Raw genomic sequence first — 17,682 nt, forward strand, 5'->3', positions numbered from 1 at the left:
CGTCGTCATCATCAACCATCCTCCATCACCAATTTCATGATGCTCACCGCCGTGCGTGAGTAATTCCATCGTAGGCTTGCTGGACGGTGATGGGTTGGATGAGATTTATCATGTAATCGAGTTAGTTTTGTTAGGGTTTGATCCCTAGTATCCACTATGTTCTGAGATTGATGTTGCTATGACTTTGCTATGCTTAATGCTTGTCACTAGGGCCCGAGTGCCATGATTTCAGATCTGAACCTATTATGATTTCATGAATATATGTGAGTTCTTGATCCTATCTTGCAAGTCTATAGTCACCTACTATGTGTTATGATCCGGCAACCCCGAAGTGACAATAATCGGGACCACTCCCAGTGATGACCGTAGTTTGAGGAGTTCATGTATTCACTATGTGTTAATGCTTTGGTCCGGTACTCTATTAAAAGGAGGCCTTAATATCCCTTAGTTTCCGCTAGGACCCCGCTGCCACGGGAGGGTAGGACAAAAGATGTCATGCAAGTTCTTTTCCATAAGCACATATGACTATATTCGGAATACATGCCTACATTACATTGATGAATTGGAGCTAGTTCTGTGTCACCCTATGCTATGATTGTTACATGATGAACCGCAACTGACATAATTCTCCATCACCGATCCAATGCCTACGAGCTTTTCACATATTGTTCTTCTCTTATTTACTTTACCGTTGCTACTGTTACAATCACTACAAAACCCAAAAATATTACTTTTGCTAGCGTTACCGTTACTTCCATACTACTTTGCTACTAATACTTTGCTGCAGATACTAAGTTATCCAGGTGTGGTTGAATTGACAACTCAATTGCTAATACTTGAGAATATTCTTTGGCTCCCCTTGTGTCGAATCAATAAATTTGGGTTGAATACTCTACCCTCGAAAACTGTTGCGATCCCCTATACTTGTGGGTTATCACATATCCTCCCGTTCCAGTCCACACAGGGGGCATTGATCAGAAACCTCAAGATGATGAGAAAGCTTATTTGCCCAAGTAGCAAGCGAGTTCGTAACGATCCTCCAAGCAAACACGCGTACCTTAGGGGGAGCAGGGCACCCCCATATGATCTTCCAGATGGCGCGATGGCCATCTGGTGCCCTGCTCGTGGCGGTGGCCAGTGGACGCTCGCGCTCGTCCATGGCGAACCGGTAAGCGGATCGAACGGTGAAGATACCGTTCTTCTCTGGTGCCCATGCGATGATGTCGTCGGTTACGCGGGTCGAAGTACGTATGCTGGAGATCACCTCCACATCTACCGGGTGGAAGTAGCGATGGAGCAGGTCTAGGCGCCATGAACCATGCTCGTGCAGGAGTTCGGCCACTCATCGTAGTCGGCAGGTACCCTGTTGGGTAATAAGTTGGGGTGAAGGCTCGCGGGGGATCCATCGATCTCGCCAAATCCGAATGTTTCGGCCATCCCCTACATGCCGGATATGAGGCCCTTCTTGAGGAGCTCAATGCCATATTGAATGGCCTACCATGTAGGGGAGGCGTTGTCGGAGAAGACTGTATCCTTGAGGCGGCCCTCGGGGAAGTACCTCGCCTTGAGAACCTGCGCACATAAACTGTGAGGATTAATTAGTAAGCGCCACGCTTGGCGGGCAAGGAGGGCCTGGTTGAAGGCACGAAAATCGCGGAATCCCAGCCCGCCCTGAGTTTTGTGCGCCAAGATCTTTGGCCACGCCAGCCAATGTGTCTTCCTCTTTCCTTCTGATGCACCCCACCAGAAGTTCCGGACCATACGGTTGAGGTCATCACATACAGACATGGGTAGCTTGAACACTCCCATTACATACGTTGGTATAGCCTGCGCAATGGCTTTGATCATCGCCTCCTTTCTAGCCAAGGACAACGTATCTCCCCATGCTATAATTCTCTTTAACAATCTGGACTGCAAGTTTTGAAACTTCCCACGAGATATGCGACCCTCCGGTGTAGGGAATCCCAAGTATTTATCCTCAAAGAAATCTGTGACAATATTAAGAACTGCACGTACTTTCTGTTGCTCCTCAATTGGACATGCATCACCAAATAAAGCGCTGCACTTTGCCGGATTAATACTCTGGCCCGTGGCCCTCTCATAAGCATGCATGACATGCTTCACATTCCTTGTTTGCTCCTCTTCTGCTTTGAAAAAGAGTAGTGTGTCATCTGCAAAAAGTAGGTGGGACACGCCAGGGGCTCTGCGGCACACCTTTAGCGGGGTAAAATCACCATTTTCTTCCCCTTTCTTCAACAATGCAGATAGACCATCAGCCACCAATAAAAATAGGAACGGGGATAGAGGATCACCTTCCGTAGCCCACAGGACGGTGCAAACGAATCCAAGAGGGTACCATTAAATTTTACAGTGTATCTCATCGAGGTGACGCATGACATAATCCAGTTCACCCACCGATGAGCGAAACCCATCTTTTGCATCATTCGCTCCAAGAAGATCCAGTCCACCCTGTCATATGCTTTAGACAAATCTAGTTTATATGCGCAAAACCTTTTTTCAGGGTCCTTCTCTTGCTGTATGTAGTGAAAGCATTCAAAAGCAATTAAAGGGTTGTCTGTTATGAGGCGTCCAGGTACAAAGGCACTCTGCTCCGGCGAAATAATCTCGTCAAGAATAGGGCGGAGGTGATTTACCAGACATTTGGCCACCACCTTGTAGATGACATTGCACAAGCCGATGGGCCCGAACTCGGACAATCTCTTCGGGCTGTCCACCTTGGGAATGAGTACTATGGCCGTGTCATTCACCCCCTCCGGCATAATGCCCGTTCGAAAGAACTCCTTCACGCCAGCAATGACTTGCTCCCTCATCACCTCCCAGTTCCTTTGAAAGACCCGAGCGGGAAATCCATCCGGTCCCGGGGCCTTCAAGGGGCCAATCTGGAACAAGGCATCAGCAATCTCCTTGTCGGAAAAATCTGCGCATAACCCAACATTCATGCGGTCAGTAACACGAGTGTTGATTAAATCAATAACCGGGTCCGGACAAAAGGTCTCATCCGCAGAAAACAACGCAGAGAAATAATCTGAGACCATCGCCGCCATAGTTACATGATCACTATGGGCGGTTCCTGTAGCATCAAGTAGCTGCCGCGTCAGTATTCCCACTATGGTCTACTTGACACGGACGTGATGCCTATATTCATGTGTTTAGAATTTCGAAAATATTCCCATTAACAAGTTTTGTTCTATAATTAAAAAAATGTTTGCATTTTTCAGAAAAATTTCGGGATTTTCAAAAATTGTTTCTGTCAAAAAAGGCATGTGTTTGTTTAAAAAAGTTGAATTTTCAAATTTTGTTCGAGTTGTTCAAACAACTGTCGGAGTTTAAAACATTACTCACTTTTTAGAAATTTCTTTATAATTTCCCAGAAAGATCGAAAAATATCCAAAAACTCGCCGGATTCTGTGTTGCACTTAGCTCTTAAAGTTGCGCGCTCAATATTAGTCGCCAGTCAGGTCGAGCTCTTCTGTGTGAGCTATATAGGTCCGGAGTTCGAATGCTTGCATGGTCGTTCTTTGTTCTTCTTTTGGACATTAGATCGCTGCCATACTGTATGTGTGCGTTTGCTAGAGCGACCACCTCCATGGGCGGGCCCAGTCAAGGGTACATACGGGCGTGTACATGTAAAAGTGGGTATAACTTGTCAAAAGTCCATATTACGCTTTATATGTTTATAGTGAGAGGGGTTGTATCGAAGCGGGAGTCTCTGCCTGCATAAAGTTCTGAAATGCCATGATGATAACTTAATTCAACACAAGAGATGGCGGCTTTAGAACGAAATGATTTGTAGGCCATTTTAGCAACAAAGAAATGGACCAATAACACTACTCCCTCCGATTCATATTAAGTTATCAACGACATTAATATGGATTGGATGCAGTACTTTGTACTAAATCAGTGACAATTAGTCATTCTGATTCTGCAAAAAATCCTTGCACCCGCAGGAAGGTAAAGAAAGATATCGTCTCACTTTCATCAGGAAGGTAAAGAAATGGAGTCTGCTGTTATTCCTTCCGATTCTGTAGAATCTCACTAGCCTTTCTTAGCGCCAACACACTAACCACAAGAGAGAGACAAATCCTCTGCATTTATCAGGCGGATCACAATCAGTTTCAATTTACCCGCCTATATATAGCATCCACGTCCCCCCAAATCACAGGCCAAACACAAATAGGATCGCAGCACGAGCAAAACCAACCTTCTTCGTCCCCAGAGGAAAAAGCAGTCGTCTACTCCAAGTCCCACACACAATGGCCGCCAGTCCCAAGCCCCAGCTCCTCCTCCTCCTCGTCGTCGCCGCCGCCCTGGTCGTCGCGTCCTGCCACGCGGCACGGCTACCACAGGCCGCCGCAGGTACAGATAGCTCTGCAACTCCGGCCGGTCTCACTTACATACATTTACATTTAGTAGCACATGTTTTCTCTCTCTCTTTCTGACGTGGTCGGTCGGCCTCGACGTTTGTGCGGGCGTGCAGGTGGAGGCTTGGCGGCGGAGAAGTCGCACAGGGACCCCAGCTGCCTGGAGCTCACGCAGGTGCAGTGCCAAATTACGCCGTGCACCAATTACTGCTTCCGCATCGGGCTCAACACCACGGGCTATTGCACCTTCAAAGGCCTCAACGTCTACTGCTGCTGCCCTGTCCCGGCCGCCGACGCCGCCACCGCCGAGCTGCCGGCCTCCCTCTCCCCCTCCGGCCCTCAGGCCGGTTTAGTTTAGCCACGTACGCCTAGCTGGATCTTCATGCCCACTACTGCCCGAGTGGAATGAGCCACTCCATATTTTTACCAACATTGTAGAGAGAGATATTGAAAACCACGCGCCATGTATCATCATCAGCAATAAAGTTTGCAAAACTCAAATGTATCGCTCGGCCGTACTGGCTGGCTAGCCTTTTTTTGTGTGTGTGACTATCAGGGAGAAAGGCTGCTCGCCGGAATTTTTTCATTTCAAATGAACGGAAGGGTAGTGTATACAAGTACGCTTATCGTGGGTAAAGTACATCATGGCATAGACCGGCGTGTTCCTTTTTGATCACTGAATTTGAATTCCATAAGGTCAGATCATCAATGATGTTGATCACTGTCACCGAGGCATCTACATGGAGTTGTCGAAGAACCATAGCCTTTCTAGCGTCCCAGATTTTCCATAGCACGATGAGTATGATGACGGGGCTGGTGGAGATCAAAACTCGTCGAACGACCTAAAAGGTCCGCCGAATGCCAATAGCACGCGAGATGCCCCGAGCAACAGGGTATGTGAAGGATATGTGTTGACGATCCTCTAAAACATCCGGGGTAGGTCGAGTCGTCTTGCAAGGTTTTTCTGTAGAGGGTCCAGCTGAAGATTTTGAACTTTGCCGTCATACGCGATTCTCAGATGGGGTATAGTTTGGAGTTTCTCATTTGAGCAGAGAGGGTTGCGTATGCATGCCGATTGCGGAAACTTGAGCCATCCATCCGTACTTGAACATTTTGCAGAGTAGGGATGACCACCCCCTGCAAAAAATCTCAAGGAAGAAAGCTCACTGTTGCACTTATGTCAAGGATTTGGCTACAAAATATATTTACCGGGGAGGGGTGGGGGAATTAAACCAAAAATTACCGGACAAAATCTCTGAATTTTTTTGAATTTAAATTTCTTTTATTGTATATAAGGAATGTGAACGGTGAATCTAGGTAACGACTCAGGAACGGTCTTATCTCGGTGGTGGACATGCTTTACTCCGAACTGCATGGTAGCGGGTTCGGTCCCTCCACTTTCTCTGGCTTACTAAATTTTTTTGACGTTAATGTTTAAAAATTTATAAGAAAGAAGACTCAGAATTCTCTATCTGAATGAGAAAAGGAGTAATTTCCGCACAAAGTCTCACAAACGCAAAACATAAAACCAAGACCAAAGAAACCAATAGTACTCTTCACCTTTAGTTGAAATTCACCTCATAGGAAACCAATGGCCTAGAGCATTACCTCATAAGAAACTAGACCACACGATTTGGAACCCAGATCGACATGACACAAATCCCACATCTTGAGTGATAAGCCAAGATAATGAACAATATCACACCTGAAGGAATAAAGAAAAGAAAAAAAGCAGCCCCTCCTTGTGATGTTGCAGAGACCTTTTGGTATAGTGAAAAACAATGCTGATAGAGGGTGGATGCTCATAGTTGATCGGGTCGGCATGCTGCAATGTTAGTATTCATCACAACTGGTAGTTGGCAAAGCAGTCATATACAAAGACCGTGTGTAATGGGTGCGCGTATACTTGAGAGAGTCGGACAAATATGTTTACAAAACCGGGTTTACAATCCCGTTGAGGGGTGGACATCGGGTACCACTTCGACACCAGGCCAGGTGTTGTCAACCAATGCACCGCTCGGAGGGAAATTAGCTTGGTCTCATATAGTCGCTTTTTTAGCAAAAGGCCCATCTTTAGTAGCAGCACGTTTGCTTCCAAATGAAAGATGATCTACAACTGACCCATGTGATGCCCCTTGTAGGCCCTTTGTCCTTGTATAAATGACCAGCAATATCCTTGTTAGGAGGAAAAGGGAAGGCATATTTTCTAACCTAGAAAAGTCTGAAATGCTTGTAAACATAAAGAAAAGTAAGCTATTCTAGTCTTTTCTGGTTCATACGAGGGAGATCACCTTGGTCTATAAAGAATAGACATGAATGTGCTTGATAGGTTTCAACTTCTTTGGTCTTATTTCCTATGGACCATCATTAACTTTATAGTTTGACTTCATTTTTTGGTCCTCAAATTTCTTTGTCTTCTAAGGCTTCTAGGGTTTCGGCTAGCTATGAGGAGATTTGAGAGCCTGGTCAAGATCCAAATTCTTTTAGGGGTATGATTTTCTCTCACAACAAGATCGTTGGAGTGAAAAAATGAAGATTCGCCAATAAAACCTCCTGAGATCTCGAGAGGTGGTGGATGGCGTTTTTGAGAGCAAATACGGGAAGTGGCATGTAGTTCGTTTTGTTTGGATATTAAAAGAAGGATAAAATGCCACCATCATAAGATTTGTCATAATGAAAAGTATCATGTACTACTATCATATATATAATACAAGTGCATGATATTACCTCCGGGTTTAAAAGGCCGCCCGGCCAAAACATAGAGAACAAGGTAGTCTAGTTTTTTCGCGAGTACGCATGGTTGTGTATCATTTCATTGATAGAAGGGGTGAAATTACAGGGGTAGAAAGCCTAGAGCCACGTTCGCTAGAAGGCGTGGTCAAGGCTGCGGTGGAGCAGAAGATTGTGGGGTTGCTCAGCCCCAAAGTACAAGAGGTCTACCTTACAGGGATTATGTTGTTCAGCCCTTTGGCCCCGACTCTTGCCCAGAGCGAGCCTACATGGAGGATATGAGTAGTAGATATGGTCAGCTCCGTTGAAGTTGATGGAATTGCGATGATTCCATAGGTACCAGGCAACAAGAGCAATGAGAGGAGAAAATATCAGGTGATACAACAGCTTAGATGCTACCATGATACAGGTTTCCCTGAGCCATTGGATCTGAGAACTAAGGGTGATATCCATGCTTTTAGATTTGCACATAAATATCAAATATTTGGAGGGTTTTGCTGCATAGTTGCAGGGGCTTTGCTCATGACCTTTGGATTTCAGATCCAACGGTTCACGGGACCCTGTATCATGGGAGCATATAAGGTCCCGTATCACCTGATACTCACTCGCGACGAGAGAGCCGAAGCCCTTGCGCATGGTGGCCATTACGATGGCCATAGACGAGGTCACCAGTCGATAGTGGCGAAGCCACACATAGGCTGGGTAGTCAATTGACTACCCAGCTTTTTGATAAAATCAACATATACATGATTACATCTTGCAAAATAGAAATAGAAATTCATATATGTGACTACACAACTTCAAATTGACTACACAACATTGAACTTCTGGCACCGCCACTGCCAGTCAACAAAGTTGGAGTCGCTGGCGGGTGTAGGTACCGGGATCCTGCATGAGTGCAAGATGTTGTGCTAGACCATGCGGGCGAAGACGCAGCCGGCAAGCTGTTGGTGGATTGTTTCGTCGCATTGGTTGCAGAGAACGCAAGACGTCAGCCGTCAGGTGTGGAAGGCCATGGCGGGCGAGTCTCGCCGCTGACCAACACCTGTCAAGTCCCACAAGCCAAAGGGAGATCTTGACCTTAAGCGGCGCCATGCTCTCTAGACAAGTTGCCATGCGGCCGGGCGCATGAGTAGAGCGGTGAAATAGGGCGAGGTAGTCTAGAGCATGTTTGGTTGCCTGCATGAGGACCAACAAGGCCCGCGCGGGAAGGAAACAGACTGTTTGGTTGGCTGCATACACTGTTGGGCCTGCATAGTACGGAACTTAAAGCATCTCTGGGCCTGGCTCGCTGGAAACGCTCAGATCGGCAGTTTCTTGCGAGCCAGGCCGAGGCGAGCGCAAGCGAGCGGGCCCTTGCACGAGTGGAGACAGGAGGGATGCAAGGTGATTACGTGAGATCTTCTTCAACCTAAGCTTCTCTCTAATCTCCTCTCTTCCTTGTCCTTCTGATCTACACAACGGTGCTTTGATTTGAGATAAGCTCTACATGAAAAAGATGCACCTCGATGCTACGGTTCCATTCAGGCGATCGGTTCGTAGTTTCGTCGGCCGGAAGTTCTTTATTTCGTGTTCCCGTTTGGAGCTATTCTGGACGCATTTTTTCAGATTCGTCGCGCACGATCGATCATTTGGAATTTCCTTTGACCAGTAACCTAATCTAGCAGTTCTGTACAACATTCATGTTGTAAGTTTTTGGTTTCGACGATTGTAGCTTTATCTTTCCTTGAACAGCAGTCTAATGCACTCACGCCGCCATGTCGAGCTCCTCTGTCCTCGCTTAGAGCCCTCCTATTCGTCCCTCTCGACGCCGACGCCCTTCCCCTTGATCTCCTTGCCCGCTTCCTAGTACACTAGAGTCGTTTCCGGCGTCGCTCATCTCGGCCTACTCTCTGTCGTCCTCCTACTGCACTGACGCTGCAATGGCGCGCACACTGCTTTTTTGTGTCCTCTGCCTCCGTGCACACTGCAATTCGCCGCGCCGCCGACGCGGTCGATCATCTCGGCCTCCTCTCTCTCGTCCCACTACACTAGAGTCGTTTCCGGCGTCGATCATCTCGGCCTCCTCTCTCGTCCTACTGCACGGACGATACCATGACGTGAGCACTGCATTCTCCTCCTTTGTCCACTGTCTTTGTGCGAGCACCGCAACTAGTTCGCCGACGGTGTCGCTCGTCGTGCCACCGACGGGGTCGCTCGCCCACGACTCCATGCTCGTCATGTCGGACACGGCGCCACGGCCACTATCCACCGCAGTCGCCATGGTCCGGCGCGCACTGCATTTCTTCTCCCCCTTCCTCTGCTAGTTTTTAACCCTGTGTGCTAAGTACAAGTGCTAGCTCTTAATCATACCCCATGCCGGCAACCAAACAGCGTGTAGTTGTATGCGCCGAGACAATGCAGGCAACCAAACAACATGCCAAAGTTGATCCCCTAATGCAAGAAGTCCATATGCAGACAACCAAACAACTTGCAGATGTCGCATATAAGGCTGTTTTTTCTGAGCCAGACTGAGTGGAGAAGGGTATGCAACGCAGGTAGCCGACGGCAACCAAACACACCCCTATTAACCGCACCAATCACGTGCATGGATTCATGGCGCATATCTCGTCATGCCGTTTTGGCTTGCGATTAATTTTCATTGGAAAGGCTAGCTATGCATGCATCCCCATGGCCTGGTATAAGACGCGGCTTGGATGCCCTTAAACCCGGACGAAGGGGGTACACCGTGCACCGATTTTTCGTTGCATACACTGTTTTTTTAAGATGAAACGTGTGGTTTTATTTGTTTTTATTCTGTAAAATCCTTGCAGATTTTCGCTAGTGTAAACAAGATCGTGCAAATCAGCTCGTAGAAGAATTCACTCGAACGTAGATCCCTAGGAGAAAAATCCTGCATTTACACAAGCAAATCCTGCATTTACCAGGCAAATCCCAAAAAATCCTGCATTTTCGGATTTACCAAAGCGAATCAATAGCAGATCGACCAAAATTTCACTCGCCTATATAACCACCACGTACGTCCAACCATACGACACACGCCTCAAACAATCGAGCTAGCACTAGTACTATTTTCTTCTCCACGATCATCACCAAGAAAATGGCCATGGCCAGTCCTAGCACTGCTCTCCTCCTCGTTGCGGCCGCCCTCCTCTTGGCGTCATGCTGCCACGCATCGCCATTACCACCGCACGCCATCTCAGGTACGTTCGTCCACAGCTACAGACCATGCACAGGGCCGTCTCCAGGAATTTGGGGGCCCGAGACGAAATACAAAATGGGGTCCTAAATTTTCTTAAATTCGTATAACTGAAGAAGTATCCAAAGAATATCTACACTAGCCAAATAATACCTCGCTAGCCAAGGAACCCCTCATGCTAAAGCATACATAAATTTGCTCGATTGCACAATATATGTAGAACTGAAACTCAATGCTTAACAATGGAACCAAATAGATTAAACATGAAAAAAGGTACAAATAATAATAAGGGACACAAAAGAATACCAAAGCAATAATTTGCCTCATCTATTCCTCCCATGTGTAGACACTCCTTGTTGTTGCAGGTCACTGATGAAAATATGTCTTCATCTTATTTTTCTGTAGCATGGAATAAAATTGATATAAATATACATCAATTCGGGTTTCATCTAACAAAGACATCAGTTCAGAAATCAACACATACAGCATGTCAGTTAAACTTCAAGTGCATCTTTTATTGTCGTTTGCTTCTTCCAGTGCAAGAATCAGTAAATTACCCACTGATTAGTGGCCGAGGCGGACCAGCACCAGATTTGGAGGGGCAGCAAGTCCTCCATTCAGCGGTGGCAAGGCCAGCGCCCAGCGGCCAGGCGGAGGACGGGAATCACTGCCAGTCATGGTACACTAATGCAAGCACGGAGCAGCTAGTAGGTGGAGCTAGACTGGGGGAGAGCGGACGCCAGCGGCGATCTGCAGCGGACCAATACCCGTGGATTCATTGCAGATCGCAAAAGAGGCGGCGCGTCTGCGCAGGCGAGGGACTGGGAGGGTCACGGTCCTAGGGCTCAAGTTGTAGCGGGCGCCACAGACGCATATTACCTCTCGTTTTTTCTCCAACTAAAAAAAGCCTCCCGTTTTCTCTCCAATCAGGGGCCCCACGATTTGGGGGGCCCTCTGCGGTCGGCCACTTTGGCCCCCCTCATCGACGGGCCTGACCATGCACAACGATTCACGTAATAATATTACTACATATGTTGTTTCTATGTTGTCCTGACGTGTGCAGCTGTGCCCGTGCGTGCAGGCGGCGAGGCGAAGAAGGTGGCGGACGTCGTGCCGGCGGAGACGGACCCGGCCAAGTGTGAGATGATGGTGCCGTGCGACGGGGAGAAGTGCACCGAGCACTGCGTCCGCATAGGGCTGGGCAACGCGAGGGGCTTCTGCTCCTTCCACGACTTGCACTTCGAGTGCTGCTGCCCCATGCCGCCGCCCCTGCGCTCGCGCCGCCTCTCCTCCTCCGGCTCGGTTTAGATAAACTAGCAAGGAAGCTCTTCACCCGTGCGGGTAAGAGATGGATCCCTCGTCCGTGTGTGCTTGCAAGCGTGGTGTGGACAGAGATCGGAGTACACGCGTCGATCAGCAATAAAGTTTGTTCTGGCCTTCTGGGGCAGTGCAGATATGCGTCTTGTGTTTGCAAAACAAAAAGAAACTAAGAAACTTTTGAATGTTCTTGCCAAAAGAATAACAGTTTTGCTAAAGCACATCTAGATATATCATAAGTACCGCACATCTAAGTCCTATGTCATTGGGTCGCTCCCGAGCGACTCCGGAGGCGCCGCCGCCGCCACCCAACAAGCCCAACCTAGCCATACAATCCCCTCGCCGCCACCCCTGCTGGTCCATCTCTCCCCAGATCTAGCCTCTCCTCCAACCCCCACCCCACCTCCACCCATTAGCCGCCGGCCAGGTCCCAGCGTGGGTGGATGCTCCATCGAGTCGCCCGGCTACTGCCTAGTGCAGCGCGCCCTTGCCTGATCAGCCGCCGGCAACTGGAGGCTCCCTGGAATGGGACGTCAGATCCAGCGGCCATGTGGATGCCGTCCTTAGGCCCGGATCTGGCACAACAGAAGAGACCTTCTCTGCTGTGTGCATCTTCAAATGCATCAGGGGAGGGTTGGATGATGTGCGGGACCTCCGTATGCGAGCCCGGTCTCTAGCCAGATTTGATCAGATTTGACGTCAGGATCTTGGTGTGCGCATGGCTCTCTGTTGGATGTGGACGATGCGGTGAGGTGCTGGCCTTCCGAACAGGCGGTGGCCGGACAGCGGCCCTACGGTCCACTCCTTGGTTGTGGTGATTCAGATTCGATCGGCCGGATGGTGGTGACTGCAAAGTACTGCAGCGACTTCCTACAGTTCCGCAACGGCGATGATCATCGAAAAGTCAGAAGGGTCATTACTCTTGAGCTGACGGTTGACTTTGGCGGTGATATTTAAATTATATACGACGGCTTGAGGCAGAGGAATGGAGGCGCAGTGACAGCGGTCACACCGCATGTACCTGTTGGGATCGCGGAAAAGTGGCGGCGACAACACATGAGCGACTTTGATGATGGTGCTACACGAGCACCTAGTCTTGAGCTCCAGGGCAAAAGCCTAGGTTAGACCCGAGTGGTTATACCTGACAATGGCGACATTTTTTTATGTCGTTACCTCATTGAAGGCATTGCTTGGATAGGCTCGGACTGATTCTTCAGGGTGAAAAACTAAATTATGGCCTTGTGGTTAGATCCGATGACGACGGCGCCTGAGTGTGGCTCCCTTCCTGAAGGCGTTGCTGTTGAAGAACCTCGTTATCCATGTGGTGTCAGGAGATGGTTGGTGCGGATATGGTCATAGTTGTAGTTTGCCGATCACAAGTCTGATCGCTTTGGGGTTTTTTCGTCGCCTTCACATAGTTTTGGTCTTGTATGACTTTGCTTGTTGTCGTTGTTTTTTTATGTGTGTGAGTTGGTGTAGGTTGTGTGCATCCTAGCTATGCAGAGGCCGGGTGTGTGCTCATTGTGTTATGTATCTTCTTGATGCTTCATTTTGAGCTAATAAAATTCATCCTTTATCAAAAAAAGTCCTATGTCATTGACCTTACGCGAAGATTCGTGTGGGCACTTCCTTTTTTCTTTTCAGTTTTCTTTTTTATGCTTGAGTGAGTCACTTAGATGTGCAATAACTAGGGCACATTTAGATGTGACCTAGACACATCCAAAGAACAACTTTGAATGCGTCGATCAACTTCTATACTGTTCTGCACCCTAATATAAAAAAGTTACGAAGATCCAACAGATCTCACCCGTTCAGCACTGGTCTAGGTTAACATCAACTCGTAACTTATGTCTTACTACCTAATATCAACATCAATGTTAACCCAGTAATTATATCCTACCAAGTATCAACGTGCAATGTATATCTTGACTAATATTAATGTGCATTTTAGGTACTATTCATAAGAGGTCAAGTGATTTTTTAAAAATAAAAAACTTGCCTTGTTAATTTTGCACGTCAAGCTTACGGTGTAATACCAAATCATCATACGAAGCGGTAATTATATATAATGGAATGTTAAAATTCTAGTGCAAAATTGTGGAAGCTTATTGCACAAAGTTTTTTTCTTTCAAAGAAGGCTCTTGAGGCACATTGAAATCCTTTAGTTTTTCAAACACAAAATCAAAATATTGGAAAAAGGCTAAACATGATATTTGATGTAATAATAACTATTCACATTCATATCTTTTATCTGCTTCTATTGTCACGTCAGAAGTTTCACTTATGTTTTCTTGTGCACTCTGCCCCATAGGTGCTCATAAATTGACTTACAACAGTCAGTTCAACAAATAAAAAAGAGCAAAATAGTAGTGACTTTGTACTGTGGTTCTTTGCATGTGTGTGTGCATTCTAAGTGGCCTCCCTAATATCATGCTCTTTTTTCATTTAAAAGAGAAAAAAGAAGATGAGGAAAGGCATGTACTACTATGATGCATGCATGCAAGTACCATGCTGCTCCTACATCTTCCTAGATAGATATAGCGGATTTGTTACTTCTCAGGTGCCCGCAATTCCTTTTTGTGTCAGTCACTTTTTTTTCCCTTCCTTCCCTCTTGGCTGGACCTCGCCGAAGAAGAAACAATCTTGCCGAAGAAGAACAAACCCCATCATCGATCTTAGGGTGAAGTCATGGGTGTTACAGGGGATCGCCACAACATCATTATCTATCTTAGGGAGGGGTGGGGGATGTAGGCGATCGCCGTAGATCTTCATGGGTGGTGTCGGGCTTACAGGGATAGCTGGGACGGTGGCCATGAATGGCGGTGGGGGGAGGTTGTGGAGAGAATGGGAGCGGCGAGGCAGTGTGTGGTAGCGCCCGCTGGCCATGGGTGGTGGAGGCCGGCGGTTAGGACGGGTAGACTGGGGGCATTCTAGAGGAGGAAGAAGGAAGGAAGGAAGAAGATGAACAATAGCGCGATCTATATTGAACCATTGGATCAAAATCTAGTGGCTGCTGATAAAAGTGACTAATGGCAAAAGAAATTTCAGGTACCCGATGGATAGAGGATCCCTAGATATAGTCACACGGGTCTACGTTAGCAGTCTGCCAAGCTCCAGCCGTACGCAAGTTCTAGAGCTTTGGTCAGAATGTGGGCTCACCCGCCCTAAATCCTTGAAATTTTGGCAGTAGGATTGAGAGATCCAACGGCATCTGTGGTGCCACGGTTTCTTCAATTTTGAAACAATCAATGAGAGCCGTCCGATGGGGAGGATACAATGGTTCATATGATGTGTTACCCATACACTATAGTGGTATATAGATACAGATAATCTGGGCGACCGTATCGTGTACTCCCAGGGTACAGGTGCTCCTGGTACCCCCAGATTAAAAAAAAAAACAGATCTTAATGATCACCAAAAAAATCAAACATACATAACGATATAGATATATGTATCAGCCATATGAGAGAAAAAAAACCCAAATTTGAAGCCTAAGCCAGAAGCAAAAAAGATAAATATGTTATAAATAGTAGTTCCTTTTGGTCCATTAACACAATGAACTATTTTTTCCAGACACATACTTATGTTTGGTCATGTAATATTAAGATAATTTAGTTTTCGACTTGTAGCAACTTCTAAAAAGATGAAATAATGCAGGTGCTACAAGAGTACTGGATATCTTCTCCATTTCTTTTCGGAAATATCTATCTTTTGTTTTGAGAATGGGAACTTACTAAGTAATAACCCCATAAAATATATCTATATAAAAATAAAGAGGCAATCGTGTCAGAAAGCAGGGTTTTCTTTGGCCAAAAGGTACTTCAAACTTGGAACGAGCATGAAGAGATTAACGAGACTTCTTTCTTTTTTGAGTTTTTCTAGTGGACCTGCCACGCAAGATCTTTGGTCTCCCCCTGGAAACGATGAAAAAAAGTGGATCACTTCTTATATACTCGCTTAGAATGATTATTCTATATCTATAATATCTATCTGCTATCTTTTTTTAGACACATTTGTTGTCTATAAGACCATAATCGAGCCTGTCGAACCCCAATATGCCACGCACGTACTCCCGCAGTTTCTAAATATAAGACCTTTTAATACGGGTTACATTTGAATGTATAGACATATTATATACTTTAGATTGACTCATCTTGCTTTGTATGTAGATTTTCCTCTCGTCCCTGGCGGCTGGAACCCTAGCCGCCGCCAGGGGAGGACGATCTTCCAACGCCGCTCTCCGGCGGCTCCCCTCCGCCGGCGACCTCGGTCGTCGGTGGTGAGGGAGGTCGCCGGATCCACGCGTGTGGATTGTTTTTACTCTCTCATAGTCTAGGTTTTTAGGCTGTTCATCGTCTTGGCTTCGCCGGCGACGATGACAACGCTGAATAAAGATTCTTTGGATCCTTCCCTGACGAGGCCATCGGTCCTATGGTTGGGGATGGATTTGGAAACCAGTCTGTTCAAGCAAGGATGGCGTGGCGGCGGCGGCATCCTCGTGGTGGACCTGTGTCCTCGAGCTCTGTCGTTGCGACGACGTTTGCTCCAGCGTCGGCGCGGAGCTTGGGAGGTAGTCCAGGAGCGGATGCAGATTGTGGTCTGCATCGACGACATCTGGAAGACGGAGCATGTGCTGGGCTCGTGGTTCGTGTATGGCAGATATGATTTCCTCCTTCGGCGTTTTAGTCGTGGTCAGGTGCTAGATCTGGAGTTCGATGGCGTGTCCGGAGTGCTGCCCCGTTCTGATTCATTCAACGGTAAGGGCTTCACTTTTGGTGAGCCACCTTGGAGGTCCGCAAAGTTGCTTATCAGCGATGGAGCCGCGTTGAGCTCGGGTGAGAAGGTGATTCGTCATTCTTTTCTTCGGTGGCTACTGTGGTGGTGCCGGAGGCAGGTGACGGGCGTTGGTGTCAAGCTCAGAGATGTTCTACTATCTTTTCAGTTTTGTCATGTCGGTCTTTACGTAACTTGTACTTTGTTCTTTATGATATGAATTAGACACGTATTACCATGAAAAAAAAAAGTAGTTCGCATTGGAATGTAAGACTTATATCTAGAAACAGAGGGAGTACTTGTTACAACCCGGCCCAATCATAGGGAGTACACCCGAGGAAGGCCAGCTTTTTACAGAAAGCTATACCATTTTCCATTCCATTTTTGCCGATCTTGATATCATTATTATACCGCCGTGCCTGGCTAATTGCGACATGACATATACAGCAGTGATGCATACGGCAAATCTTGATTCAGAATTCATATCGATTAGGAAGGAGAGCAATCTCTGGATGCAATCACGGACAGATCGACACCCACACGCCAGCTCAGTGCGCAGGCGTCCCTATATAACGCGCCAAATGAAACGCATATCACAATCACTACTCATCAAGACGAGAAATCCTCTCTCGGCGTAACAGACGTTCCCATGGCGCCGCCTGCAAGATCATCGGCGCCTTTCTTCCTCCTCCTCGCTGTTCTCCTCGTCGCCGCAGGGCGCTCCGCCGGTGACGACGACGACTCTCCACGTACGTATTCGATTGGCCGACCGCCGTCCATGCCCTTTTTTCGATCGCGTACTTGACATCTAGATGGTCTGACCGATGTTGATCTGATTTGGCGGCGCGTGTATCTATGCAGCGCAGGTGCAGCCGTTGGACCCCAAGTGCCAGGAGATGACGGAGATGTGCACCCCGGCGACGTGCACCAAGCTCTGCCTCAGCATAGGGCTGGGTAAAGACCCCGACGGCGGGTTCTGCACCTTCCATGGCATGCAGTTCTACTGCTGCTGCCCCATACCCGCCCCCGCCCCGCCGCCATCAAGGCTCTGATTTTAAGTTTCCCAACTTATCTTGTGGCCGGATGCCATTATCAGGAATTCAGGATGATAGCGGGATCTTGGTTTGATCTGAGCAAGGAATGTTTGTGTCGATCCGTGTGATCACGTACCCCGTGTCAATAAACAATTAAGCATAAATGATTCCTGTTGCATTTTCTGAAGATAAAGATGTACTATGTTTCAGTTTGAAAGAGCCGGCTATTTGTCAGAAACTTGTGAGA

General features: G+C 47.4%; 1 protein-coding gene across 1 annotated transcript; it reads left to right on the plus strand.

The window, feature by feature from the left end:
- Positions 1-9,896: 9,896 nt before the first annotated feature.
- On the plus strand, positions 9,897-11,833 carry LOC120965992 (uncharacterized). The gene is made up of 2 exons (XM_040391488.1): positions 9,897-10,315; positions 11,393-11,833. The coding sequence occupies exons 1-2, from the start codon at positions 10,213-10,215 to the stop codon at positions 11,617-11,619; spliced, it is 330 nt and encodes a 109-aa protein (XP_040247422.1). The 5' UTR covers positions 9,897-10,212; the 3' UTR covers positions 11,620-11,833.
- Positions 11,834-17,682: the final 5,849 nt, after the last annotated feature.

This window comes from Aegilops tauschii, chromosome 6 (assembly GCF_002575655.3).
Source record: "Aegilops tauschii subsp. strangulata cultivar AL8/78 chromosome 6, Aet v6.0, whole genome shotgun sequence".
Classification (NCBI taxonomy): Eukaryota; Viridiplantae; Streptophyta; class Magnoliopsida; order Poales; family Poaceae; genus Aegilops; species Aegilops tauschii.